Source organism: Eublepharis macularius, chromosome 17 (genome assembly GCF_028583425.1).
Source record: "Eublepharis macularius isolate TG4126 chromosome 17, MPM_Emac_v1.0, whole genome shotgun sequence".
NCBI lineage: Eukaryota > Metazoa > Chordata > Lepidosauria > Squamata > Eublepharidae > Eublepharis > Eublepharis macularius.
The window spans coordinates 672964-698657 of NC_072806.1; the positions used below are offsets into that span (position 1 = coordinate 672964).

The following is a 25694-nucleotide window of genomic DNA, read 5'->3' on the forward strand; positions in this document are numbered from 1 at the left end:
CAAGAGGGGTCCCAGCCACCATTAGCAGGTCAGTGCTCAGCTTTTCAAGATGACCACAAACAGCGGCCTGCCTTCTGGGCAGTGAGCCTGCAGGAGCCCCCCTCCGCCAGGAGAAAGCCTACTAAAGAGGAATGTATTGTTGCAATATGCATGGGAGAAAAGGCGCCCTGAGGAAGTAGAAGCCGTGGGGCGAGCAGGAGGACTCAAAATCCCAGAGCAGCAGTTTCACAACTGCTTCCTGTCCCAAACCCAAGCCCAGGCAGGGGGCCTGAACGGGGGGGAGGACAAGTGCAAGGAGAAAGGGTTGAGAGGCACTGGCCCCCACCCTGTGCCCCAGCAAATGGAGACGCTGCACTCAAGAGAAGTTCTAGGGGTGGGGGCCTAGTTTAGAACGGGCTGCTGGCTTCCCCCCCCCCTCTGGAGAAGTTCCCAGTGAGTGGCGGGGGGGGGGAGGGGAGGTCAGCAGTTGGCCTCCCACATTTAAAGGAGATTGCACCCTCACTCAAGTTACAACTAACAAAACAAATAAAAATACCTGTACTTTTACTCTATATATATTATATATATATATATATAAAAACCACTTCAATAGATTTTTCCCTGAAGTTTCCAGTGTTCCACAAGATTCAAAAAATAGTTTCCAAAAAGTACATCTTACAACAGGTTTCTGGCATGTGTTTATCCATCCATACCCCTCTCTGCGGCAAGCGTGGCATTGTTTTAGAGGGGAGCGGTCAGATTTGCTGCCTTTTAAAAAAGCAATTCTCCCTTTAAAATACGTAGAAAAGTGTAAAGCCTGTGCTAGATACAGTCTGTGTCCCTGCACAGAGAAAGTGTGGATGTCAGTCAGTGCATGCCGGTGGTGCTCCGGAAGGTGGGCCGGAAAGCCGTTCCTCTCTGCCAGCAAGGGGCTGGGGACAGTTTGCTTCCGGAAGAAACGATCCCGAGCAGGGGTGGATTCTCCTCCTTCAGTTGCTCAGCCTCCCTAGACACAAAAGTCACCAGACTTCACACTTCTGTCTTGGGTTCATCGGGGAACCTGCTGGGCAGTGGAAGTGCTCCGAGAACTCCCTCGAATTGGAGACAGTGCCAATGACCCGGAAGCGGGAGGGGCTGTGTGGATCGGTGATGAGTCCTTCGTGGGAGCTCTCGGGGGTCCGCACAGAGCACCAGACCTGGGCGGGGAGGGAATACGAAGAATTGTCCCAAGCTGCTGGTTGGTGTGGGCAGGGAGAGGGGCCTCCTGGAAAACCACCTGCCCGCTGAAGAGTTCTCGTCATCGTCGTCGTTCCCGCCGCCCCCAGGAGAGGAACCGCAGCTCCGCAGAAGCGCAAGGTCCCTGTTCCAGCTGCCAGTATCCTCCGGGGGCAGCAGAGGTTGCCCATGACACCTCCCTGCCAGAGGCTAGGGGAGCCCTCCAGTCAGAGGCAGCAGCGCGAAGCCGGACGGAACCACGGTCCAACTCCGTTTCCGCTGCTTCCTATGAACAGGTCTGTTTCCACTCCACAGGGGAAGATAAAGGGGGAGCAGCAGCCACCTACCTGGGCAAATCCCACAAAGAAGAGCTGGTGGTTGGTGAGGCCGAGAGTCGGCAGGGTCTCCTCCTGCCCGTTTTTCTTCATCCAGTTTTGATAGGCCTAGAGGAAGACGGCAGAGAGGGTAAGCCACGGCCCATCCGCCCTGCCACCCCTTCACACGCCATGGGAATGAGGGCAGGGGCTTCAAGGCTGTTTCACCCCCATGGGAGGGAGGGACCTGGCCTGGGCCCCTGGCCTATGTGGCCCCAGACCCACAGCGGGCTTCTTGGGCGGGTGAGGAACCGCGGTAATGCCGCACCCGCGAATTTTCCAGCAGACGGGCTGAGCCCATCCCAGCTTCTAGAAGAGGGAACGAGGGACACGTTCCATCAGACGGCCCAGCGTCTCACCCGATAGGCAGCCTTGAGCCCCCCGTTGTCTGCAATGTTTTCCCCCAGCGTGTGCTTGCCATTGATGGCTTCCTTATTGATGGTGTAATTGCTGTACTGGGCCACCATGCACGCCGTCTGCTGCTTGAAAGCCTCCACCGACGAGTTCTTCCACCAGGAGCGGAGGTTGCCGTCCTTGTCGTACTCACGGCCTGGGAGGACCAAGGTGGGGAACAAGCAAGCAAGGTCAGCCACCACCTCCCTGGGCTTCTTTTACGGCAGAAACGCTGCAAATGGCAACTGGGCTGTCTAAGAGAGAACCAGCACCACTGGGTGAAAGGCCCAAACCCTGCAGCAAGCACGGCAGCTTCTCGGTCCCGCTTGATGCCTTGTCTGGGATTCTTGGGGTGACAGCCAAGGCCCCAAGCTCAGCCCGGGCCACTGACCTGCCGTAGCCTCCTAAAAAAACCCCAAGCCCATGACTGCTGAGGAGTTCCACAACAGGCTTGTACGGGGAGACAGTTGTCAAGCGGGGGCTCTAACGATAACAGGCAAAGCACTAAGACAGCCAAAGGAAGGCCAGCAGAGAGCACCCACCTTGATCATCAAAGGCGTGAGTCAATTCATGGCCCATTACAACACCAATCCCACCGAAGTTGAGCGCCCTGTGAAAAGATGGTGCAGACCCTCATCAGGCCCCATTCAGAGGCCTCGCAGGGAGCCTGTCCTCAGCCCAGGCTCCAGAAGACCTCCCAGGAACAGTTGACTTCTGGGGGTGCGACACATCAGTGCTGGCCTGCTAGGGACCGCTGCAGCAGCTCAGAGAATTGGCTGTAGGGGGATCCATATACGAGGGACCAGGAACAAGGAAGATTTCATGGCACACCGGAATCTGGCAACAGGGTCGGGGGGGGGGCTGGTGGACAGGGTCTTTGGGTCCCTGCTCTTGGCTATTTTGGCTCACAATGGTTGCTCACCAATGCCCAGCAAGGCCACAATGAGGGAGGCAGAAAGCACGTAACCCCCCTCCCCTCGGCCTTGGCTCTGCAGCACTGCTCCCGTGTAAACCGCCCGTGTGTTGATGCCCTCGGCCATCCCTCGCCACGGAAGAGCGGACACCAGGGAAGGAAAAGAGGCACCTCACGTACTTGGGGGAGCTCTGGGTGTAGAAGGGAGCCTGCAAAATCCCCACGGGGAAGACGATCTCGTTCTTGGTAGGGGAGTAGTAGGCGTTCACCGTTGCGGGCGTCATGCTCCACCTGCAAAAGAAGAGCCACCCGTGTGGAACAGAATCCACACACACACACCCCATGACTGCCCACACAGAAGCTGGCTGGACGCCTCCTGCTGAGGCCCCTCTTCCCCCTTTCCTGCCCCCTCTTGTGGCCAGGGGGGGAAGGGGGGGCTAAGCAAGGCTGCCATTCTATTTCATGAGACAGGACGGGGCTGAAGAAGGGAGGCACACGTGGGTGGAAGCAGAAGCGGTGGGGGAGAAGAGACCAGCTCTATGAGCGCAGCAGCTGGAGGAAGTCCAAAGCCCACCCAAAAGGTGTAACACCAAAGAGGAGACCCCCCCCCCCCGTTCCCAGTGAATTCTCTTTCTGCGAGGCCTGATGGATCCCACCCCACACAGACCCACTTTACAAGGCACAGTTTTCACTCCTTAAGAAAGACACTGTGGGCCAAATCTATTTCCTTCTAACCCCTCCACAAGGAATAAGATTTATTATTATTATTATTATTATTATTATTATTATTTTCAATTTATATACCGCCCATTCACACACACACCCCAATTCAAAGTCCCTTGGAGGGAAACCTCCATTTCCCACTGTAACGAAATGGTTACCAAGGGTGAGATGAGTGCTGGTTGCAGTTGATCTGTCTTAAGAAAAGGGGAATGTTCCCCACGAGGTCTGATGGGCTGTGGGGCCAGGGAGGAGCCTGCAGGAGTCTTGGTGTGGGACGCCCTTCTTCCTGGACTACAACTCCCAGCTGCCCCAGGGCAAGAAAGGGCTTTGTATATAGTGCTCTGTATATAGTTATTAAATTATACTTTTTTGAATATACAGAACCTTGTGGTGCTCTGACTACGTAACCTCCCCCACTTGGCATGCTACAAGGGAGGGAGCCCGGGAGAAACTGATAAGGCCAGACCTTGGTGGGTTGCCAATTCTCCAGGGCCCAACCAAAGAGTGGGTAATTCACTTCCCAGTAAGGAAATTCAGCCAGAGGGGTCTCACTGCCCCTCAGTCAGGCGGTGTACAATTCAGTGAGTGGTGGCAGCGAGGAAGAGGGTGAGCCACGCCCACCAGGGACGGTGGGAGGCAGATAGCGGGGCTAGCAGGCCACTGACGGCGGCTCAGTTGCCCGGACTGAGAGCCAGCGCCCGTTCCGCCACACCCACAATGCTCAACTGCAGGGGCTCTGCCACCTCAGGAGCCTCTGCTGATCCATAGGGGCACCAATCTTCACAAATGGGTTCCAACAACAACCACACACCCCACGGCATGCACCATCCATAGCTTGATACCCAAACGAGGACTTGAGCTTCAGACCATACAACAGACACCCCACAGTACAGAGCTGCTTCTCTGCCAACCTAGAAGAACTTTTCTACTGGTCTTGTGAACACAAAAGCATTTCAGGAAGGGCCGTCCGTCCTGTTGGGTGCCATGCTTAAAATCTGGGGGGGGGGGGGGGGATGCTAGTCTGTGTGGTACTGCACTGTGCCCACTGTCCTCAAAGGGGAGGCAGAGAGCAAGAATGGGGGGGGGGGCTTTGCTATTGCTCCTCCTCAGCCACCAAAGGGGCACCTCTGGCCCAACCAGCGGCCCCTGGGAAGGGCACTCCTCCCACAAGAGATGCCTGGCCTGAACAGAAAGGAGAGGGGATGGGGCACTCGGAAAAGGCAGAACAGAGCCAACGATGGACTGGAGGACCTCCGCGCTTGGACTTTTTCGTTCATACCAAGTGAAAGCGAAGGGGGGGGTGGGGGGGTGGGGGGGGGGGTGCATACGCACGCGCATGCAGAGAATGTAAGAGCGGGTTTTAAAAGTACATAATGAGCAGAGGGAGTTTCCCAGCCACCTTTCAATTCAAACTTGGGATCACCCAATAAACCTGAAGGGTAGTAGATTGAAGTCGAACAGAAGAAAGCGCTTTTTCTCAGCCCCACCCAGTTTAAGGAATTCACTGCCACAAGATGCCGCTGGCTTTGGTGGCTTTAAAAAAGGCAAAGGGTTTATGGAGATTCGGCCCCTCTGCCATGATTAGCCACGACAGCTCAACAGAACCTCCAGCTCCAGAGGCAGTGTACTGGCAAGGAGCGGATGCTGGGATGGAGGAAAGGCGGCCAATGCCTTTATCGTTGCTGAGTATGCCGTGTAAATGAGTTGTGCATTGTCTCAGAACGATTTCAGCTCTGTGCTCGGCTTTATGCTTGAAAAACAAGCAACTTTTCTGCTACCATACCACACTGCATCTCTTTCCCTGAATGTCCTTACTGTTGTTCATTGCTGTAGTTTGCTGTTGATTATATTGGATTTTCACTAGCACTGTGTAATCCGCCTTGGATCTCAGTGAGAAAGGCGGACTATAAATAAATAAAGTTTATCATCATCGTCACCATCACCCCTTGCTTCTGGGCACCTGGCTGTCCACAGCGGGACCAGGCAGGCCTTTGGGCTGGCCAAGCAGGGGCTCCTCTTCTTACGACTTACTGGTCACGATTTGGTGGCTTCCGCAGCTGATCGGCTGCCACACGGGCAGAGAAGTTGAAGAACTGCATGACGTTTTCAAAGTAGAGGTCAGGAACAGCGTTGTACTGCCAAGAAGCAAAGTAATAACAACAGCAATAACAACAGCAATAATAACAGCATCAGAATACAGTGGGCAAGGAGGGAGGCACTGGGACGGCACCCTCCCCCCTGCCCCGCCTGTGAGTGCCTAGAAGCTTCCAGCCAACCCCACGCTTGGCTGCTGGACCGACTCACATCAGTAAAGACTTTGTCCAGTTCTTTGGGGTCCATAATGAACTTGGGGTAGCCGATCATGTCATAGATGGCGTCCGCCTTCTCCTTAGCCGCTCTCCTTGTTTCTTCGTCCATCCACTGCAGGTTCGCGAGGCTCTCCTCAAAGGCTGCCTTGATCTCTGTTATCATTTCTTCCGCCTAGGGAAACCGAAGGCAGGTGGCAGCTGGGTCAAGCCACAGCCCAAGCCACACCCTCCCCTTTGTGGCAGTGAGGGTTTGGCCAGGAGACACCTGCGGAAGAGCAGAGGCAGGAGAAGATCTCTGCCTTGGCCACACAGAGCCAAGCTCCTCCACGGAAAGGGAGGCCACTGCTTTCAAACAGGTGGAGTGAAGCTGGAATCCAGGGGCTGCACACCCATCCTGTTGCCCTGGTTTTTAGGTGCTAGGGCTTCTTGGCCAGGGCAAACCACTACATGTCTCTCCTTAAACGGAGCGGGGTCAGGGGTTGCAAAGCAGCAGAGAGACTTTGCTTCCGAGAAAAGTGGTGCCCAGGTGGATTCAAAGGAAGCCAAATTCTCCCTCAGGCTTGACCAGGACAGGCTGCTGGCAGGGAATTTGCAAAGTCTTGAATTCCACAGAATTCTTCAGCAGGCAACATAAAAATGCAGCAGACACTGCAGGGTGGGAACCCCCTGAAAGGACAAAGCTGGGGGGGGGGAGGCACCTACAATGGCCTTGCTGTCCTCTGCAAAGGTGGCTTTCACAAACGTGGCACCCAGAGCGAAGCCCAAGTTGTTGTCCGTGTCGCTGATGCAGAACTTCCAGCGAGGCAAGCAGGTCTGCAGGGATAGGACAGCCCCGCCGTAAGTTCCCACCCCTGCAGTAGAACTATGACATGGCAGACCTAAGCTCGCCTCCCACAGCAGCCACCCGGTTCCCGAGGCAGCTGTCTCTCAGCGAAACCTTCCTCGCAGGGCTCTCGTGAGGACAGGCAATGGCAGCTTAGGACGTACTCGGGGTACACCACGATGGCTTTGGCCTCTGGCCTTCCTGGCTAGGGGTGTGCAGTCGGAAATATCCAAACTGAAACTAAACCTGAAATTAGCTGTTTGAGGTTGGCTCAGGCATCCAAAATGGCAATTGCTGGTGTGTTCTGGAGGGGGAGAGAGGAAGCCGGCCTGCCCGGCAGCTGGTATTGCATTTCAAAGGGATGAGAAGCCTGCCTCACAGCTGCTGCCAGAGTTGGACAGAGGGAGGCCTAGTGAGGCTTGCACCCAGGACCTTCCGCGTGCCGGGCAGGGGCTCCACCCCAGAGCTACCTCCCTCCTTCCCGACCAACCTTCTTCGTCCCATACATGGTTTCCATGAACTTCTCCTCGGCGTCTTGGAAACGCTGGTCCAAAAAGGTGCAGGTCTTCCTCACCAGGTTCCAAATCATGTAATTGTGCAGGAGGCTGGAACAGAAGGGGGGGGCAGCCTTCTCACCATCTCCTGGAATCCACTGGGAAGGCTTCGCTCTGCAGACTGCCCCCTCCCGCCACCGACCCAGCCCCTCCCTCATTGCCGCAAGGAGATCCATCACGGCCACCAGAAATCAAGCTCCCCACGAAGGCAGAGGAAAGTCGCATGGTGCAGACACGATGGACGCACCCCCCCCCCGCCCCAGCCTCTGCACTGGCTCACCACTTGTCTGTCGTGAGGATGAGGGAGGAGACCTGCTCGAGGTATTCCTTGGCATAGACCACCACTGGCTCCGACGCATTGATCTCCACGGGGTAGAAGACGGCGTTGAGGAGGGGCATCCAATCTACGGCAGGGGCCAGGCTCTGTGAAGGGGGGAGGGAAAGAGTGCCAGGAGGCAGTGGGCTGCCCTCCCAAGAACTGCCAACTTGCCTCCAGGTGGGCCATTTTGTGCCCACTTCATATTTCTCTTCCTGCTGCACAACTGCTTCAAAATACAGAATTTGATTTCTAAATGCTTTATAGTTTCATCTCTTGAGAGAGAGGAGTCTATGTTGCATATATCTGGAAGTGCACTGGAGGGGGCGGGGGGCTACCACTGAATTTTCCTGGGATTGGTGGTGCTGCAAGAGAACCTGGGGGGGGGCATGAATGAGGCTGTGGCACAACTCCTGGATCTAACACAGCTGCTGGCTAGGCCACCCTCCTGCCCAAAAGTGGGAGGGGGGCCTGAGAAAGCAAGGCCCCGGGGCCCCAGAGCCCCCCTTCCGCACAAGGCAGAACTCTTGCCCTCACCTTGAGGTCCCCGGCCGTCATCTTGTGGTAGATGGCCTCCTCGTCCCGACGCTTCTCCTGGGGGGTGGTCATGTTGGCCAGAGTGGTCTCAAAATTCAGGATCTGTTGCATCTGCTGCCGAACGGCGGCCTCATCCTGCCCCCCCAAGAGCATGCCGAGCTGCACCATGAAGTTCAGGTACCCAGAGAGCACCTGGAGGGGCAGGGCCGAGGTGGTGAGAGGGAAGGGAGACGGCGACATCAGTGCCTGCTGACCAACCCATCGTGAAAGGGACAGACACAAGCATTGCAGGGGCGGGGGGAGCGCCAGTCGTGGCACTCTTGAGAAATCAGGTCTTCCCCAACCATGTTTCGAAGACCTAGGGCCAAGCTACAAGTGATGAATGACACAGGTTGGACACTTGTCAGCTTCCCTCAAGTTTTGACGGGGAATGTAGGCCTCCTGGTCTTGCAGCTTGGCTCTCCGACTGCTGCCCAATGGACTTTTCAACTGTCACTTGTCCAATATTCCGCCAAGCTGCCTACATTTCCCGCCAAAACTTGAGGGAAGCTGACAAGTGTCTTTGCCGTGTCAGGCGTCACTTGTAGTTTGGCCTTCAGTCTCAAATCTGTGCCACTGTCAGCAGGTCATGAGGCCGCTGCCAATATTTGTTTGTGGCACAGTCCTACGGACAGAAGGGCAGTCTGCTGGGAGTCCCAGGGCGGGGAGGGGGTTACAGTCAAGTCTCGGCAAGAAAGGCAAGATGCGTGCATGCGCCACTCAATGGGCTGGCAGCCGAACGTGGGAACTGCCACCCTTGGCACGCACTGTGCATGCGGCAAGAGGTGGCAGAGACCCACCCACAGTGTCTCAGGCAGAGTCACACACCATCATTCCCAGAGGCAGCCCCTGTCCTGTTCGTGCACCCAGGGAGGAGGGCGTTTACCTTCTCATTCTGGGTTTTGTTCAGATAGAAATCCCTGGAAGGCAGCCCAAGGCCCGACTGGTCGACCTGGGGAGGGGAGAGACAGTCACCCGGGAGCAGCCCAGCAGGAAAAGCCCACCAAGGCTGCGCAGTCTAGGCGCCGAGGCACTCCAAGCCCGCCACGCCCCTCCCTCCCCCCCCTCTGGTCCACATTCTGATCCCCTCCTTCCCCCAGAAGGGGCGTGTCTGGCGGTCTTCTCAGCTGAGAGAGCGACTGCCCCCAAGTCACCCAGCGAGCTGCTTCAGCAAGGGAGAGATCTGAACCCACGTCTCCCCGGTCCTCGCCATCCAACCACTATACCCCACTGCCAGAAGAAGGGCTGGCCAAGTAACTCCACCCACTGACTGACATAAGCAAACCCAAGGTGGGAGGTGCACGCCCGAAACACAGGCTGCTGGGCAGCCCGCTGGCTGGTGAATGCAGGAATGAGTGGGCCACAGAAGAGCTCCGGTGCACCGGCCCAGGCGTCCGTCTAGCCCAGCAGCCCCCAACCCGTTCCCCTGATGTCCCAGCCTAGCACTGGGGTTCAGAGGTTGACTGCCTCTGTATGTGGAGGCTCCCTTCAGTCACCCGGATGGACCTCTCCTCCAGGAATCTGTCTAATCCCCCTCAAAGCCATCCATGCTCGTGGCCATCACTACCTCCTTGGTAACGAATTCCACAATTTAGCTACCTGTTGATTAAAGAAGAATTTATTTTGTTTCTCCTAAATCTATCGCCCACCCACATCATTGGGTGTGCACAAGCACTAGTGTTATGGAAGGAGGAGGAAAGACTCTCTCTAGCCACTCTCTATGCCCCGCGCATACTTTTATCAACCTCTATCATGTCCTCCTCAGTTGTCTTCCCCCCCCCCCGCTAAAATGGGAAGCCCCAGGCTCTTGAGCCTTTCTTCACTGAAAAAGCGCCCCACCCCTCTATCATCCTGGCTGCCCTCTTCTGCACTTTTCCTGGCTCCGCAGGGCCCTTTTTGAGAAACGTGCACCAGAGATCTGCGTAGGGCACTCCAATCCACAGCATGGAGTTTGCCTTTTTCGCTGCTGCCCCTCGGTGGAAAACAAGGCACACACGTTTTAAATGAATACGACGGAATCAATTAAATGAATCATTTAGACCCATTCCGCTGTGCCTTCAGAGTCCTGCCTCTGTGTGGAGTCCATAACCTCTGGGTGGACCGTGAGCTGGGCAGAATCCTCCCCCCCCCCACCCACCGCCATGTAGCCTTGTGCTCCAAGCCTCCGGCAGCGAGCCACGCTACTAGGAGGACAGCAGAATTCAGACCCCCTCCCCCCAGACCCCGCCCCATAAGCAAGAGGTCCAGCACCTTCACTGGGAACTGCCAGGGAGCCCCCTCACCTGAATGACGTTGCTGTTGGAGTTCTTGGAGTCGGCACTCACGTAGATGGAGAAGAAGGGTGAGATGTGGTGGTGGGCAGCCAGCGCCAGCAGGGTCTGGTTGAAGCTGCCCTCCTCCCAGGGGCCAGTGATGTTCCAGCCCCCAAGCTGCAGAGAAAAGACAGCAAGAAATCCCGCCCCTCAGTAAACACACAGAGTGGCAGCACCTCAGTTCAAGGAAGGTCCAGAAAGCCCAGCGCCGTGAGCTGAATCAGCCCCTCCCCATTTCAGACAGTATTTCCCTCTCCCACCCTGAACTTTAAGATAGGCTTGACATGCTACGGTTTACCTCAGGAGGTAAGCTCACTTGTGTTTTGGCAGGAGAACCACGTTTGAGTCCTGCCCCCACCTACAGGCTCCCAAAGGGGAAGGCCCTAAGCATCCAGCCCCCAAGGTGCTGGGGGGGGGGGGACAGAAAATCTCAAGGCCCAAAAGCTTGCCACCCCCAGGGACAGGCAGCAGCAGCCTCAATAGGAAAGGACTGAGCACTTTCCCGCCTCTACACCAGAGTCTCACCTTCCGGATCAGGTCCATCAGGGGTTCGGCCTTGAGCTCCTCGATCTTACTCTCGTTCATGCAGGACTGGTAGTAATTCTGCGCTTTGCGTTCTGCATCACTCAACGTACTGGCCGTGGTGTTCTCTGCAGAGAAGCACCAAGTCAGGCAGTCCAATTGCCCCCCAACCCCATCTAAGAACCAACACCTGCCACCGTCTCTCTCTCTCTCTCTCACACGCACACACACACACACTCTTTATGGCCCAGACAAAAATGGCAAGAGCTGCAATCCCTACAGGACGACGTGGCACAAAATAGCTTTCAAGAACAGTTGAGGATGTATTTGGAGGAAGCACTTAGAAACACAGACACATGGAACTGGAAGAAATCCCAAGGGTCATCTAGTCCAGCCCCCCGCACAAGGCAGGGATTTCACAACTATACCCCCCCCCAACCTCTCTCAGTGACCGCTCGATGCCCAGAGGAAGGCAGGACACCTCCAGGATCCCCGGCCAATCTGGCCGGGAGGGAAATTCTTCCCTGGCCCTGACGTGGTGATCGGCATCACCCTGGGCATAATATAAGAAATGGCCATGAGAGCCAAGCACCGGCTCAGCCCTTCGTGCCCTCCCTCTCCCGATCTGTGTATGTTCATATTAAGTCAGAGAATCGTCATAACTGTCAGGTGGCCATCCAGCCTCTTCTTAAATACCTCCAAGGAAGGAGAGCCCGCCACCTCCCGGGGAAGCCTGTTCCACTGAGGGACCGCTCCCACTGTCAGGACGTTCTTCCTAATGTTTAGCCGAAAACTCTTTTGCTTTAATTTTTACTCGTTTCTGGTCCAACTCACTGGGGCAACAGAAAACAGCCCCGCTCCATCCTCTATGTGCCAGCCCTGCAAATACTTGAGGAGGGCTATCCTATCACCTCTCAGTCGCCTCCTCTCCAGGCTAAACATTCTGAGCTCCTTCCACCTTTCCTCACAGGACTTGTTCTTCAGACCCCTCACCATCTTGGTTGCCCTCCTTTGGACACATTCCAGCTTGTCAACATCCTTCTTAAACTGTGGTGCCCAAAACTGAACATGGGACTCCAAGTGAGGTCTAACCAGAGTAAATTTGCCTCCAGAAAAGCCAGACACATCCCTCAAACCTTGAGGGGAGGCCTGTCTTTTCACAAATGTGAGAAGGAATGAATAGCAAGGCCAAGCAAAGGAGCCCCAAACAGTATCTGGAAAAGGTTTCACAGTCCCCAGACAACACCTGGCAGAGCCCAGGTATCAACGGGCACACCTGTGCCCATCACTCTCTCTCTCTCGCCTTCCTCCCAGCCTGAGGCCCAAAGTGTGTGGGCCAGGCCCCCCAGGAGGCCAAAAGAAAAACACCGAAAACTCCCACTTTCCACATGGGTGAGGCTGACACCTTAGCTATAGGGGAGTGGTCTCAGGTGAGCAGGGGGATCCTCCCCAGGAGCTGTGGGCATCTCCCCCACTCTGGGGGATCAATGCCTGAAGCATGAGAGGATGGTCCTTGAGCCCCCCCGCCCCTCACCCAGAAGATGCTTCATGATGGCCTGGTTGTGCTCCCAGAGCTTGTTGAAGGTGCCCCAGCGGGAGTGGCCATCCGGGAGAGGGTTGCTCTTGATCCAGCCGCCACAGGCATAGCGGAAGAAGTCCTCACAGGGGTCCACCGCCTGGTCCAGCGAGCTCAGGATGGAGCTGGTCGTGGAGATGCAGGACTCTGTCAGACATGGCCCTGGAACAGGGGAGGAGTGAATGGCTCAGGTTAGAGGCCGCCAAAGCATGGGGAGCCCAGGGCAGGGCGCGGCAAGCCCAGGCGGCTAGGTGCACTCACGAGTTCGGTACTGGAACAGCAGGATGGAGATGCAGAGCAGGAGGCCAAGCGCCAGAGCCCCCGCCAGGGCCAGGAGGCACTTCTCCAGGCGCGTCCGCTCCCCCCAGCAGCTCTTCCTGCTCCCTGAGCCACAAAAGTTCACCTGGGGAGGGAGAGAGAAACTCAGGCCTCGGGGCTCCAGAGCAGAAGCTGCGGCGGCAGGTCCAGATCCTAGGGACTCCCAAGGAGGAAGGGAATTAAGTGGACAGATTACTGAGCGTGGGCAAAGAGTTCCCTGCAGATCAGGCAGCAAGAGGAGACCCAAGGGAGGGGGGAAGAAAAATCAACTGCGGGAGGCAAGCAGCCTGCCAAGAGGAAAGGGGAGGGGGCAGAAGGCAAGGGGGGGCGGGGCGGGGAGGAACCTGGGGATGCCAGGCAGCCAGGACAGGAGAGCACCTGAGAAGAGCCTGCAGAAAGGAAAGCTCCGCTCACAGCAACACCTGACAGGTGCCTAGGCTGGGCCGCCCACTGTGCCCCACTTCGCCCAAGCAGCCCTCCCTGGTCTGGGGCATTCACAGTGTCCGTGACCGGCCCTGGTGGCAGCACTGGGGAGGAGACAGCAACAACTGCCCTGCTCCAACGGTCCTGGAGACGGGCATTGCTTCCACCGTGAAACAGAGACGCCCTGGTGGGGTGGAGGGAGGGCACTGCCCGGCTTCACAGCCCGCATGTGGTGCCACCCCCACTTCAAGGCGGAGCCATTCTCACTTCCCCCTCATGCCTTGCGAGGGGCTTTGGCCAGCATGGCGCCTGGCTTGCTTCCCGTGGCCAAAGTCTTTTTGTCCTTGCCCCATTTATGTCCTTCATCTATAGCTTGCCTTTCCTGCTGGGAGTCCAGGCAGATTGTGCAATGCACTGAGAACAGTATGTGATAAAACAGGATGGCACAATTGGAGAACAGCACGCTCAGAATCACAGCACAGGGCAGCCCTGGGTAGGGCCACAGGACCGGGAAACAATGCTGTGAACCCATACAAGGAAGGCCGCAACAAAAGCTGCCCAGGACATGCATTTCGCGTGGCTCACTCCCTCGAGTGCCGCTCTTCGCCTTGTGGGATACTCTGATCAGGAGAGAGGAGGGGAGGAGGGGCCAGAATACAAGAAGAGGGAGCCCAGACTACTGACCCAAGCAGGGTCCAGCACGCCCCCCACCTCCCCAGGGGCACCCTTGCACCTCCAGGACTGCCAAGCGCAACCACTTTAACCAAAGAAAGCAAGAGGCCACAGCACAGTGTGGGTTCTGCCTGTCTGCATCAGGTGGCCTCCCAACACACATCTTTAGAGGATCCCAAATGGAGGGGAAGAGGTGAGGGTGGGGGCACAGCAGTGGCTGCAGCTTCCTGTGCCTGCTAAAGTTGTGTGAATAACAGCCAGTCAACTGGACGGCACTCCATCGCCCGGGCAGGAAGAACAGACAATTGGAGGAAGCGGAGCGGGAGTCAGTGCAGGAGCAGCCTACACTTGCCTGCTCCCGAGTCTAAAAGACTCCCGGGATCAAATGTCCCCCACCCCGGGAAGGCAAAGCCTCTGCTACTGCTGCTGCCCCCAGAGGGAGTCCACTGCCTCAACCACCAAGGGGCAGCCTGGATCATCGCCACTGAAGGCCCACTCCCCACTGAAGCCACCGAATCCCTTCCTGGAGGCAATACACTGAAGGCCTCCACTGCAGCAACACCCCCACTGCGGGGGAGTCAGGACTGAACAGAGATATGTGGGGGGGGGGGCCCTGCAGAGTTCCCGTCTCTGGGGTAGGGGCCTGCCCGGCGATGGGACCAAGCAACCCCAGGGTTCAAGCAGACTGTACTCCTGCCAATGGCCTTCTATCTGGGAGTACTGCAAGAGAACGGCTGGCAGGCGCCCCCTCCCAGAGCTGCCAGGAGGAAGGCTGCAGACCCCCAGAAATGCCCCTGCCCCAGGCTCAAGCAGGCAGCAGCCCAGTGGCACCACATGCCAGGGAGCCTCTGGCTGGAACCCACCAGCAGGGCCTTGGCAAATGACACGCGCCAGCCCTACAGCAGGCAAGCTTCCGGGCAGGCACGGACTCTTCGTGCCACCCTAGTCCAGACCAACTGTAGCAATGAGTGGATCTGGCCCGCAACACCCTCCCTGCTTTGAGCTGTAGCCGAGGCCACCAGAGGGCAGGGAAGGTGGAGAGGATGCCCCCCCCCCGAGCTCTTGCCCTCACTTTGACCAGGGAAGGCGGGGGGGGGGGGGGAGCCAACGGCCTTGTTACAAATCCCAACAGGAGTAGCAACGTGGGAAAGCACTGTTGTTTCCATTAAGGATTAAGGAGGAGACACGAAGGGATGCTTTACCTACAAACCGCTCAGCCAAACAACAAACAGAGCCAAAGGCTTTAAAGGAAACTTAATCACCATGCTTACACAACTCCGGAATGGTGGGAGAAGGAGGAACAAAACCTCCTCCGTGGATTAGGAACAATCACAGTAAAAACTGGTTGCTGCTCCAAAGTCACAGAATGTACAGCAACATCCTAACTGTTCGAGGGGGAAGGGTCAGTCACCAAACGCCGAACACTCCCCCATGCAGCTACTACAAGGGAAGTGAAAGGTCAGTTTAGCAGGGAGAAGGGAGGAAAAAGGTGTCTGGTGGGCGGCCCAGAAACAGGGGAAGCTGCTGCTGTTGGCAGGTGAAGGCGGAGGGACCCTGGAGCAAGAAGAGATGTCAGGCCCCTAAAGGAAAGCATCGGAGCTCGAGGGAAGAGCAACCACTTCACGCTCAGAAGGTCCTGAGTTCAACCCCTGGCAGCATCTCCAATTCAAGGATCTTGGATACAGGTGCTATGGAAGATCTTTTTCTGCATGAGATCCCACAGAGCACCTGCCAGTCAGAGCAAGCAATAGTGGCCTAGATAGGCACGGAAATCTTTGTTCTAGGACTAGCGTAGGAGCAGCCAGAGTTGGGGGGGTGTCACTCTCTCAGACGTGGGACCCAATCTGTCAGCCCAAGTCGGGATCTTTGGCTGCATGGATCAAGACACGAGGCCCTGGCAAGGAGCCACTTGGCAGAAAGCGGAAGGGCCTCCAGCCCCTTCCTCCCCTCCCCTCGCAAGAGGGAATAAAGACTGGGTTGCAAAGAGCCTGAGCCACAAGAGGCAAGCCAAAGGCCGAGAACCAGTCTTTCAAGCCAAGAGAAAGCCCATAAAAATACACAGAATACAGGAAAGGAGCCCAGGAAGGCGGGGAGGGGGCGTGCAACAAAGGTAACTTGTCTGAGACCAACTCTGGTGGTCCTCAACAATCCCTTGGGAGACTCAACGGGCCACAAGGGGGATGTGTGTGTGGACGCTGCAGCTCTTACAAAGGTATGATGTGACGCATCAGGTACTGACCCCGTGCAAAGCCCACATCCTTTGGGTCACGAGCGCAAGACTTTCGACGTTCAGCTGTAACGGGAGACTCGGAGGCTCCTCTCCTAGATCCAATATATGTATCGCCAATGTCCCAAAGGGGAGTCCTACACAAAGGCTTCCGGCCCCTGGTGGCGGTGGTGGTAGTAGTATAGTAATAATGATGATGATGATGATGATAGCGTTTATATACTGCTCTTCCAGACAGATTAGTGCCCACTCAGAGCAGTGAACAAAGTCAGTGTCGTTACATTCACGAACACATGAACCAGCTTTATACTGAACCAGACCCTTGGTCCATCGAGGTCGGTATTGTCTGCTCAGACTGGAAGCAGCTCCCCGGGGTCTCACGGTGAGGCCTTTCACATCACTCACTCACTGGTCCTTTTTTACTGAAGTTCCTGGGGTTGAAGCAGGAATCTTCTGCGTGCCATAGCCCCTCCCTGCTCTAAACTCAACAATAAATATTCCTGCAATTTGAGAGTGAACCTGGACGAGTGATGTCGTGAAGGGGCTCAGAATACGGGAGAAAGTTTAGCTCTATGGACATCCAGGAATGAATAAATGTTTCAAGGGAAATGGACACTGATTTTCTCCTTCATACAGAAATTAGGGAAGGAACTGTTAACAGTACAGCATATCCATGTGGCAGTAAGCGTTAATAAACCAGCAAATGTAATTTAGTGGAGAGAGAGGGAGAGAGAGAGAGAGAGAGAGAGAGAGAGAGAGAGAGAGAAGAGCTGTACGTCTAAATTCCCAGAAGTGCAAGATTTTCCTAAACAGTGTTGATATTTTGTCGAAGGCTTTCACGGCCGGAGAATGATGGTTGTTGTGGGTTTTCTGGGCTGTATTGCCGTGGTCTTGGCATTGTAGTTCCTGACGTTTCGCCAGCAGCTGTGGCTGGCATCTTCAGAGGTGTAGCACCAAAAGATGCCAGCCACAGCTGCTGGCAAAACGTCAGGAACTACAATGCCAAGACCACGGCAATACAGCCCGGAAAACCCACAACAACCAGTGTTGATATTACTCTTGTCATGCATCGTGTGCTTTAATCCAATGTTTACTGTTTTTTTAAAAAACCCAGAACTACACTGAGATCTGTGGAGGAAGTGTTATCGTAAAATCACACGTAGAATAAAATGGGTTGTCTGGAATAAACACTAAACATTTTTCTCACTCACAGGGGTTCCATTTCGGCCTCTCTTTTCTGGCCCCTTGTAATACTGGTCAGTTTTGCCATGCAGGCACAGTTCCCTAATTCATCCAGCCGTTCGCCTCTTGATGAGAATTTCCCTTCTCTCCACTGTCTTGCACGTGCAACCTAGAGGAGGTAAACTCTGTCTCCGGGCTGTATTCTAACATTAGAACAGACTAGCAGGCTCAACAAAGAATCCAAGTTTTTTATTATTAATATAGTTTTGCTTGCCATATATTAATCATTATTAACATTTGGATTTAATGTAATAATACGGTTGCTGGTGTTTTGTGGTTTAATATTTCCTAACAAGCATTTTAAAGGTTTGTTCTTCAAAAAAAGGAACAAATATGTATTATTGTAATGAAAGTTTTTACAGTTGGAGAGACAAGGTGAGGAAGCTGAAAATATTTCCCCCCTTCATGACTAAGATACATCTGGTCAGGTAGCATAAGAATGCAGTCATTTTCAGCCCTCGGGGTATTTGCAATTTTGCTTTTGGAAAATCAAGACAATTACACACTTACATTTCATAAGAATGCCAAATCCAATCATATTATATGTTAATAGATATAAATGATACTTTTTTGGGTTAAAGTGGAAGAGTAAGCTTAAGTTTTAGAATAAAAAAGACAGTGTATATTTCAATTAACATCCCCTCCCAAAAAACCTCGAAAAACTTCTCCCATGGCTTCTAAATTTCCAGAAGTTTTACATTTGCAGTTGACGGTGAGAGGCTGCCCCGTGCCAAGCCTGCCTGTATCCGCCTGCCTCCCCTGACTGGCAGGAACTGGCCCGAGGGTCTGACCCAGCCAGGCCTTTCCTGGGGCCTGCTGCCCCGGATTCTCTCAGCGTAGATGCTCCACCTCTGAGCCAGCGCCGCCGCCCCCCCCCCCACTGATCGAGGGATTGGGGGACAGCAGGGAGGGCACTTGGGGCCACCCCTCCCACACTGAATCCAAGCAGATCTGGGCATGCTCAGCGCTTGGGCAGCAGACTGGCAGGGAAGGCACACACACACACACACACACCCCGCAACACACACACACACACACACACACACACAGTGTGAGCCAGCTGGGAACGGACCCAAACTAAAGAAAGGATTCCTTAACAGGCGTCTCTCTGCCTCTTCTCCCGCCCCCTGTACATATACATACACACACGCCTTCCTGCTTGGCCAACAGTCACACAGGCTCACAGCTTAACAATGCAAAGTGTTCAAGGAATGTGTTGTGGGAGGAACCGCAGGTCGCATGGAGCAGGTGGCAACCTCAGCCAAAGGACAGGCCCCCGTGGCTCTTCTGGGTCCCCATTCACCACTGGAGTGGTACGGAGGATGAGGATCGCTGACATTCCAGAGGGGTTCAGGGGCGGATGAACCCCCGCACGCTGAATGCAGGCAGAAGCAGCAAGTGACCAGGGTGGAGAATTCTAGATAAATGGCAGGAGGCAGGAGGGGTGGGTGTGGCTGGGAAGGGGAGGGCAGGTGATGGCACGGAAAGGGGGAGGAGGCTCAGTCCCCTTGGCCCTTCCCCCCCACCCCACCGCTCCAGCTTCTGCAGCAAAGGTGGAGGAACACTTCCAGGCCCCTGAAGGGCAGAAGAGACCCTCTCTGACTCTGCCCCAAAACCCAGCAAAGAGAAGATGACTGACTGGCAGGAGGCTTCAGTGCTCAGCCTGCTGCCCCAAACTCCCCTGACCAGGCCTCAGGGTCAAGTTCCTGGGAGGCAACAGGAAGCCTGAAGACAGGAGGCCTTGGGGCACCGAGGAAGACTGGCGATGCACAGAAGGGCACCTCTAGAGCCACCAAGGTAGTTTCAGGTGGGTAGCCATGTTGGTCTGTAGGAGAAGAGTAAGACTCCAGTCGAGTAGCCCCTTCAAGACCCGCTAGATTTCCAGGGGATAGGCTTTGGAGAGCCAAATTCAGATTTGTATCTGATGAAGGAAGCTCTGACTCTCCAAAGCACATCCCCTGGAAATCTAGCGGGTCTTGAAGGGGCTACTGGACCCAGACCCAGCTCTCGTGCTACCAGACTTCCCAGGCCAAGGGGACTGCAAGCTCTGGTGCGGATGCAGCCACACAATGTGTGGGGAGGAAGGGCTGCACCCCCTGAAGCCCCAAGGGGAGCACAGCAATGCCCCAAACTTTCCAGGCAGCTGCCCACCAGAGATGCCTCCCCTCCCTTCCCGCTTCACTGTCCCAGCAATTTCACAAACTACAGAAAAGGCCAGCATAACAAGACTGCATCTGTTCCAAGCCAGGGCGAGATTTATCACCCTATTCCCATGAGATCAGCAGAAGGGGGCGGGGAGTTCTGGGTCCAAAGCCCCTCCTCCTCTCCGCCACTTGCCCGGAAGTTTGCACGGCTGCCTAGCATCAGCATCCTGGGGCAGCCCCACTACCTCTAACCAGAAGTCATGGGCCAGCTGGAAGGCTCTTCTTTAAGGGCGAGAGCAAGGTGGGGGCCTCTTATCTTGAGAGACTGCTCCCCCCCCCCCCCACCTCGCAGGCAGGGCTGGGAGCTGCTCTGACCTTCTGCACAGTTTTCAGGAAGAGATGCTTCTGGAAGATCAGGAAAGCCTACGGGGGCGGGGGGGGGGGCAGCTGCGGCAGAGCTTGAAAAGCTTCACTTTTAGACATTCCGTTTCCAGTCCGGTTTATGACTGACTGGAGATCTCGGACACAACCCGTGGAGAGGACCTTGCTTGAGGGCTCCTTGGAAACAGCCACCAGCCCCGTTCCTCCGTTACAGCCAAGCAGCTAGTCCCTAAGAACGCTCTCTCCACAGGGTTAAAAACACACACACTTCAAGTTTAGAGGATGGCTCCGGTCTAGAGCAACAGTGGGGGGGGGGCACACTCAGATTTGGTTCCACGGAGGCCGCCGATTGATTCCCCAGCTGACTGTCTGTGCAGTTCCCCCTCCCCAAAAAGCAGAGCTCGCCTAACAACCAACACTTACCTGGATTCCATTGGGGTAGACCTCTCCCCCATCCATGGGGTCTATCAGCTCCTCCTCATCCAGCGTTGCCCGCTTGTAGGTCGACATCTGAAAGGCCAAATGCAGAACAGAGTCCCTGAGCACCTCCATGTCCCAGGCAGGCCACCCAGAGGGGCATCCCGCAGCCCCCTCCCCAACTGGTCAGCTTGGCCCTCGGCGGCGCCTGAGACTCGCTCGGGGACACTTCATCCTGCAGATGCGGGCGCCAGCCACCAAGCATTACCAGTTTAACCTGCAGAAGAGGAATGCCTGGTCACCTCCCCTCCCCCTCCCCCTGCAGCCTCCTCCCTGGGGGAGCGCGAGGGAGGCGGGAGGCCTGCTGTGAGCCAGGGATCCGCTCCACCGGGTGGAAGTGCTCTGGAGCCGGCAGTCTGCCATCTAAAGTTACTAAACAATTATCTGCAGCAGCCAGCCCTCTCCCCCTGCCCTCCCCCTGCACTGGGGCACTTATGCAAGCGCCTCTTTGCCTTAAGTCAACTTTCCCTTTCAAAAAGCTGAAACTCTGTCCCTATTCCACACACGCACACACACACACACACCCGCCCATCCCCAGCTTTGTTCAAGAACAAACATTACAAGATCTCCACATTCATAAACAAGAGCATTGGCCCAGGCCAGCAAACCAGAAGACCGGAAGCAGAGGCGGCGGCGGCGGGAGCCTGGCTTTGCATCCCCCACCCGAAGCCAGAGGAGGGAAGGCCCGGCCTTTCCAAGACACCCCGGAGCCCTCCGTCACCTTTTTGCCCCCATCATCTCCCGCCTCCCTCAAAGCATAAATATTTCTTCCCAGGAGAGATGAAGCACCCGGCCTCATCAATACTGCTGCCCCCCCCGCCCCCGCAAAACAGCTTGGCTTTGCTGCTCCCTGTAACAGACCCCCCCACGGTGAGAGCCCGCTTGTGCTTGTGCTGGATTCGGCAAATGTGGGGGTATGTGAAGCTCCCAAGCAGCCCAGAGAGGTCTGCCCAGCAGTGGTGAGACCTCTCCCAGGGCCTTCTGCCCCCTGGCTTTCAACTGGAGCACACAGGGCCCTCTCGCGCTAACTAAGCACTGGGCAGGCAAACTGCATACCACGTTTTCTGGGCCACCAGAAAGCTTCCAAAAGCAGCGGATTGATGGTGGAGGAAATGTGGCTGAGCGACTCAGCGGGCATTGGCCTCCCTGCTTGCACCCAGCTGAGCAACCCGCACCTCTGCTACTGGCTCGGATAGCTCCCCGCTGGATTCTAGGCCTGATCCCACCCTGCACTGGTGCAATTGCAGCCGTTGGCAGGTCTTTCTGGAGAGATCAGGGCAGCTCTCTGCTCCCACAGTCCGCACAAAACGATCCAAGGGTGCCAGAGTAGCAATGCCCGGCTACTCACCCTCGGGAGGGGGGGGCGGGACAATGATGGTAGAGCTGGGCCTTGCCATGTCCCAGGGCGGCCCCCAGCCAGGGAGACAGAGTCAGGCCAGTCAGGACTCGGTCTCCGGCAGGGCCCAGGGCATTTTGCAGCCTCCCCAGCAGAACAGCAAAGAGCGAGCACAGCTTTTGTTTGGGGCCATGGTCAGGCCTCAGCTAGTCCGAACCTCATTGCTCAGACCTCTCTCCCTTTTAAGGAAAGAGCTGCCAAGTAAACAATGAGATCTGGAGCAGGAAGCCTCCCTCCGTCCGCCAGCCTTGCCCAGGGGGATCCAGGCTTAAAGGCCAACTGCTGCGCAAGTCATGCAGATGTGCTCGATCCTTCGTTCCTGCCTCAGAGGGGATGAGAAAGGACCGGCAGTTTGTGCTGAAAGGCAGCCAACGGGCGCTCCACCCCGAAAGAGAAGGGGGCCCTCTCTCCCGCCCACGACCGGACCCCCACAGTCTGTGCCCAGTGGGCCAGCATTGCCATTTTCTCTTTTAACACTTGGATCTTTCCCAATGCCCATAAACCTTGGGGTTCTTTATCCCCCAGATCCCTTGGCTGTGTTACCGCAGAGGGGAATGTTTGAGAGAATGAGTGTTCGTAAGCCCCCTCCCACTGAAAGGAAGCCCCCTCCTCCAGGATCCTCACGGAGCATTTGCACGTCAACCACACTTCTGCCAAGCCATCTTTGTCAGCAACCCCAACAAGCCAAGAGTCTACAGGGGGCCGCCCCAAACACCACTGGCCCCTCCGGCTCCTTCAGGAAATGCAGTCGTGGGCACGCAGGTGTCAGGTGTTCACCTGCCCTACCCAACAAGGCCCTGGGTAATGTTTGTCTGTGCTCTGACGCTATGGGTATAACCACAGGCTGAAGCTAGTTCTTGACTGGGAGATGAAAGCATGCAAGGGAGGGGCCGTCCCCGCCGCCGTTATCTGTGTCTGTTCTCCTACCCTCCTCTCGCCTGAGCCTGGGAAGAGGCGCTTGCACGGGCACTCTCACGACCGTGAGACTTTTCCTAAGTCAGCTCTGCTTTTTCCGATGCTTCCTCTTGAACTTAGTTGCCCGTTACCTCCAGGGGGTGGGGGGATTTGGGAATTCACCGGCACTTAGAATCCTATCTGTGTTTTATGCCTGTAGAGAAACGCCATGCCTGTCAAAGATGGAGTAAGAGCCTGAAACTGGCAGCTTATCAATAAAGTTCTTTAACTCATGCAGGGAAGTCTTTTTGAGGGTTACCTGGCAGGTCCTTACAGCACACATCTCTTCTCCTGTGCTTCCCGACATCCAGACAAGCAGACACGACCCAGAAGCAACGCCGTGTGCCGATCCCTATGATCTAACAGCCTCCTGTGCCTTACAGCAGACATACATGGGAGATTCACCACCCCCCGTTGCCTGGGCCAAGCTACGCTGCTGAAGCACATGGGATTTCTATTTCGCTGTAACAGCAAAAAACAGCCTCCCTGGCCAGGACCCGAGAAGCCCCAGCCCAGCACCCAACAGCTAAACTTGGTCAGCCACAAGCACCCCCCCCCCATGCCTCCCCAGCCTCAAAGGCATGCCGCCCCCAGCCGTGGGGATTCCCTTTAGCCCACCCTCAGACCTGGGAATCGAACGGTCCACTCCCACTCCACCCAGCAGACTTGCTGCTCCTTCGCCTCCTCTTTCAGCAGGCAAAATCCTCAGGACTCCCCTCTGCTTCGGCAGAGAAGGCACAGGTGGAACCCTCTCCCCTTGCGGAGCCACCACCCAGCCTCCCTTGCAGGCCATCCTGGCATTAAGACCACAAGGCCGAAACACGCGTTTTCCCAGCCCCCTGGAATCATGTGAACAGAGAAGGGCTTCCAGGAGAATCCCGAAGGGAACCGGGTCTGAGAGCAGGGGCGCCAACAGCCTGCCAGGGAGGCACCTTCCTTCCTTCCCTCCCTCCCTCCCCACAGCTTTCCTGCCAGATCCTACAGCAGTGCCCCCCCCCACGAAGAAGGAAACACCACAGCCTGCTTTCAGCACAGGACTGGCGCTATTCCATAGCAGAGCAGCAGGCCCCGCCACCACTTGATACAGCTCAGGGGAAGGGGGGGGCTTACTCTCTGACCAGCCCCAAGACATGACTCTGCCAAGGACCACCTCTATTGCTCTGGGGGTGACAGCCCATAATGCTGCCCCTGGAGGCGCTGCCCTTTTCAGGGTGGCATGGGAGAAGGCTTTGCCCCGAGGAGCACAGCTGTTGCAGTGCAGCATCCCCCAGCAGTGAGTCTCACCCGTTAATTACACACAGTATGGGAAAAGTACTTCCTTCTTTTGGCCCCTCTTGAATCTACTGCTTAACCATTTTGTAGGGTGGCCGCCAAGCCCCAGTATTACGGGGGAAGGAGGAAAAGCTCCCTCTCTTCACTGCTTTTATAAGCGCCATCGCGTCCCCCACCCTGATCATCTTTTCTCTAAACTAAAAAGACTCCTAACTCCTCAGCCTTCCCTCACAGGGACGGCGCTCCTGTTCCCTTGGGACTGGGAGGGGACTACAGGTCTGTGGCCATTCACACATGGTGCGCACACCCCGCCAATTCCAGGCCTCTTGGACAGGCAGATTGCAGACCACGTGGCATATCCCCATAAAAGAATGAGGCCCTTGTTTTAAAAGGGTTGACTTCTATTAACTACAAATCAAAACTTTTGGCTTTCTCTGTGGTGGCCCCTACCCTGCGGAACGGCTTGCCTGAGGAGGTCAAAAGAGCCCCCCCCCCTGAGTTTTCCACAAACAACATAAAACCAAATTATTCAAAAAGGCTTTTTGTATTGTAGGGAGGGGCTCTCAGATGCTCCGCTAATGAGTTAGGGACCATCGACTTCCCCCATAGACTTCACCACCATGTTGCCTTGCGTACTATCTGTTGCTTTAAAGATGTGCTCCTATGTCAGCCCTAGAATTGCTTATGTTCTGTTTCAGCATTTCTTCAACTCTGTACTGGATCCTTGCTAATGCTGTGTCTTCGTAAACTTGTGTTTATTTTCCCTATGGCACTGTTTATGGAATTGTCCTTGATACTGACTGTACTACTCTCACACTTGTGTAATCTGCCTTGAGTCTCAGTGGGAAAGGTGGACCATGAATGACATTAAATAAATAAATATATCTACATTGGTATGTCCTAATTCAACAATTATGCAAACCTTTGACCTTTACAATGCCCAGTTATGTCTCTCTCATGGCCAGTTCCCGGGAGAGTTGCATGTAGGTGCACATGTCTCTGAAGGAAAGCAAACTGAGAGGGGACAAGAGAAGGAAAGCGAACGGGATCCAAGAGGGAGAGTGCTGCCGGGGGCATGTGGGAGGGGGGAGCCACAGAAGCTGCCAGGGGCCCTGGACGGGACAAAGGCGGGCTCTATGCAGGTCCCAGGAACAGGGCCAGCACAAGGGAGGACCAGCGTGTGGGCTTCGTGGGCCATAGAGAGGGAAAGATTGACCTGGACAGCGTGACCTTAGCTATGGAAGCCAGATTGGAGGGAAACCCTGATCTGAAGCACGTGGCTGAACCCCAGACCTTCTACACCCTATCATCTTGGAGGGGAGGGGGTGGCCTGAGATAGTGGAGTCAAATTAAATGATCTTATTTGCTAGGTTCAGAATTCAAGAAACTTATGTTATGTTATGTGTGGCAAATGCTAACTACGGACAGGAAACCGCCCTGATGCTGTGACTGAATGTTTGCTTACCGATGTGTTGGGGTTCAGCAGATGAGTTTTTGCCCCTATAATTAACACAGGAAGGAGATCCCGTTTCTCTTTTTGATGTGCTAGATGTTGTCTTAAGATTCCCTTTCAGCCTTCTGTTGTATTTGTCCTTTGTTCTAC

The 25694-nt window shown here is 55.5% G+C and overlaps 1 protein-coding gene across 9 annotated transcripts in view; it reads right to left on the bottom strand.

The window, feature by feature from the left end:
* Positions 1–566: 566 nt before the first annotated feature.
* Positions 567–25694, bottom strand: part of ECE1 (endothelin converting enzyme 1) — a 35909-nt gene continuing 10781 nt past the window's right edge. For 7 of the 9 annotated variants that reach the window (XM_055001046.1, XM_055001040.1, XM_055001044.1 and 4 more), the window contains exons 2-18: positions 20416–20502; positions 12847–12988; positions 12544–12747; positions 11013–11137; positions 10458–10604; positions 9062–9127; positions 8137–8328; positions 7564–7706; positions 7220–7334; positions 6609–6719; positions 5902–6078; positions 5629–5732; positions 3055–3165; positions 2504–2571; positions 1928–2118; positions 1542–1637; positions 567–1175 (exon numbers count right to left, since the gene is read on the bottom strand). In XM_055001046.1, the coding sequence (XP_054857021.1) occupies positions 999–1175; positions 1542–1637; positions 1928–2118; positions 2504–2571; positions 3055–3165; positions 5629–5732; positions 5902–6078; positions 6609–6719; positions 7220–7334; positions 7564–7706; positions 8137–8328; positions 9062–9127; positions 10458–10604; positions 11013–11137; positions 12544–12747; positions 12847–12988; positions 20416–20502 (2256 nt within the window). In that variant the 3' untranslated portion in view covers positions 567–998. Of the gene's footprint in view, positions 1176–1541; positions 1638–1927; positions 2119–2503; positions 2572–3054; positions 3166–5628; positions 5733–5901; positions 6079–6608; positions 6720–7219; positions 7335–7563; positions 7707–8136; positions 8329–9061; positions 9128–10457; positions 10605–11012; positions 11138–12543; positions 12748–12846; positions 12989–20415; positions 20503–23078; positions 23316–25694 lie in introns of those variants that run through there. The other 2 variants (XM_055001041.1, XM_055001043.1) reach the window with 2 other exon arrangements.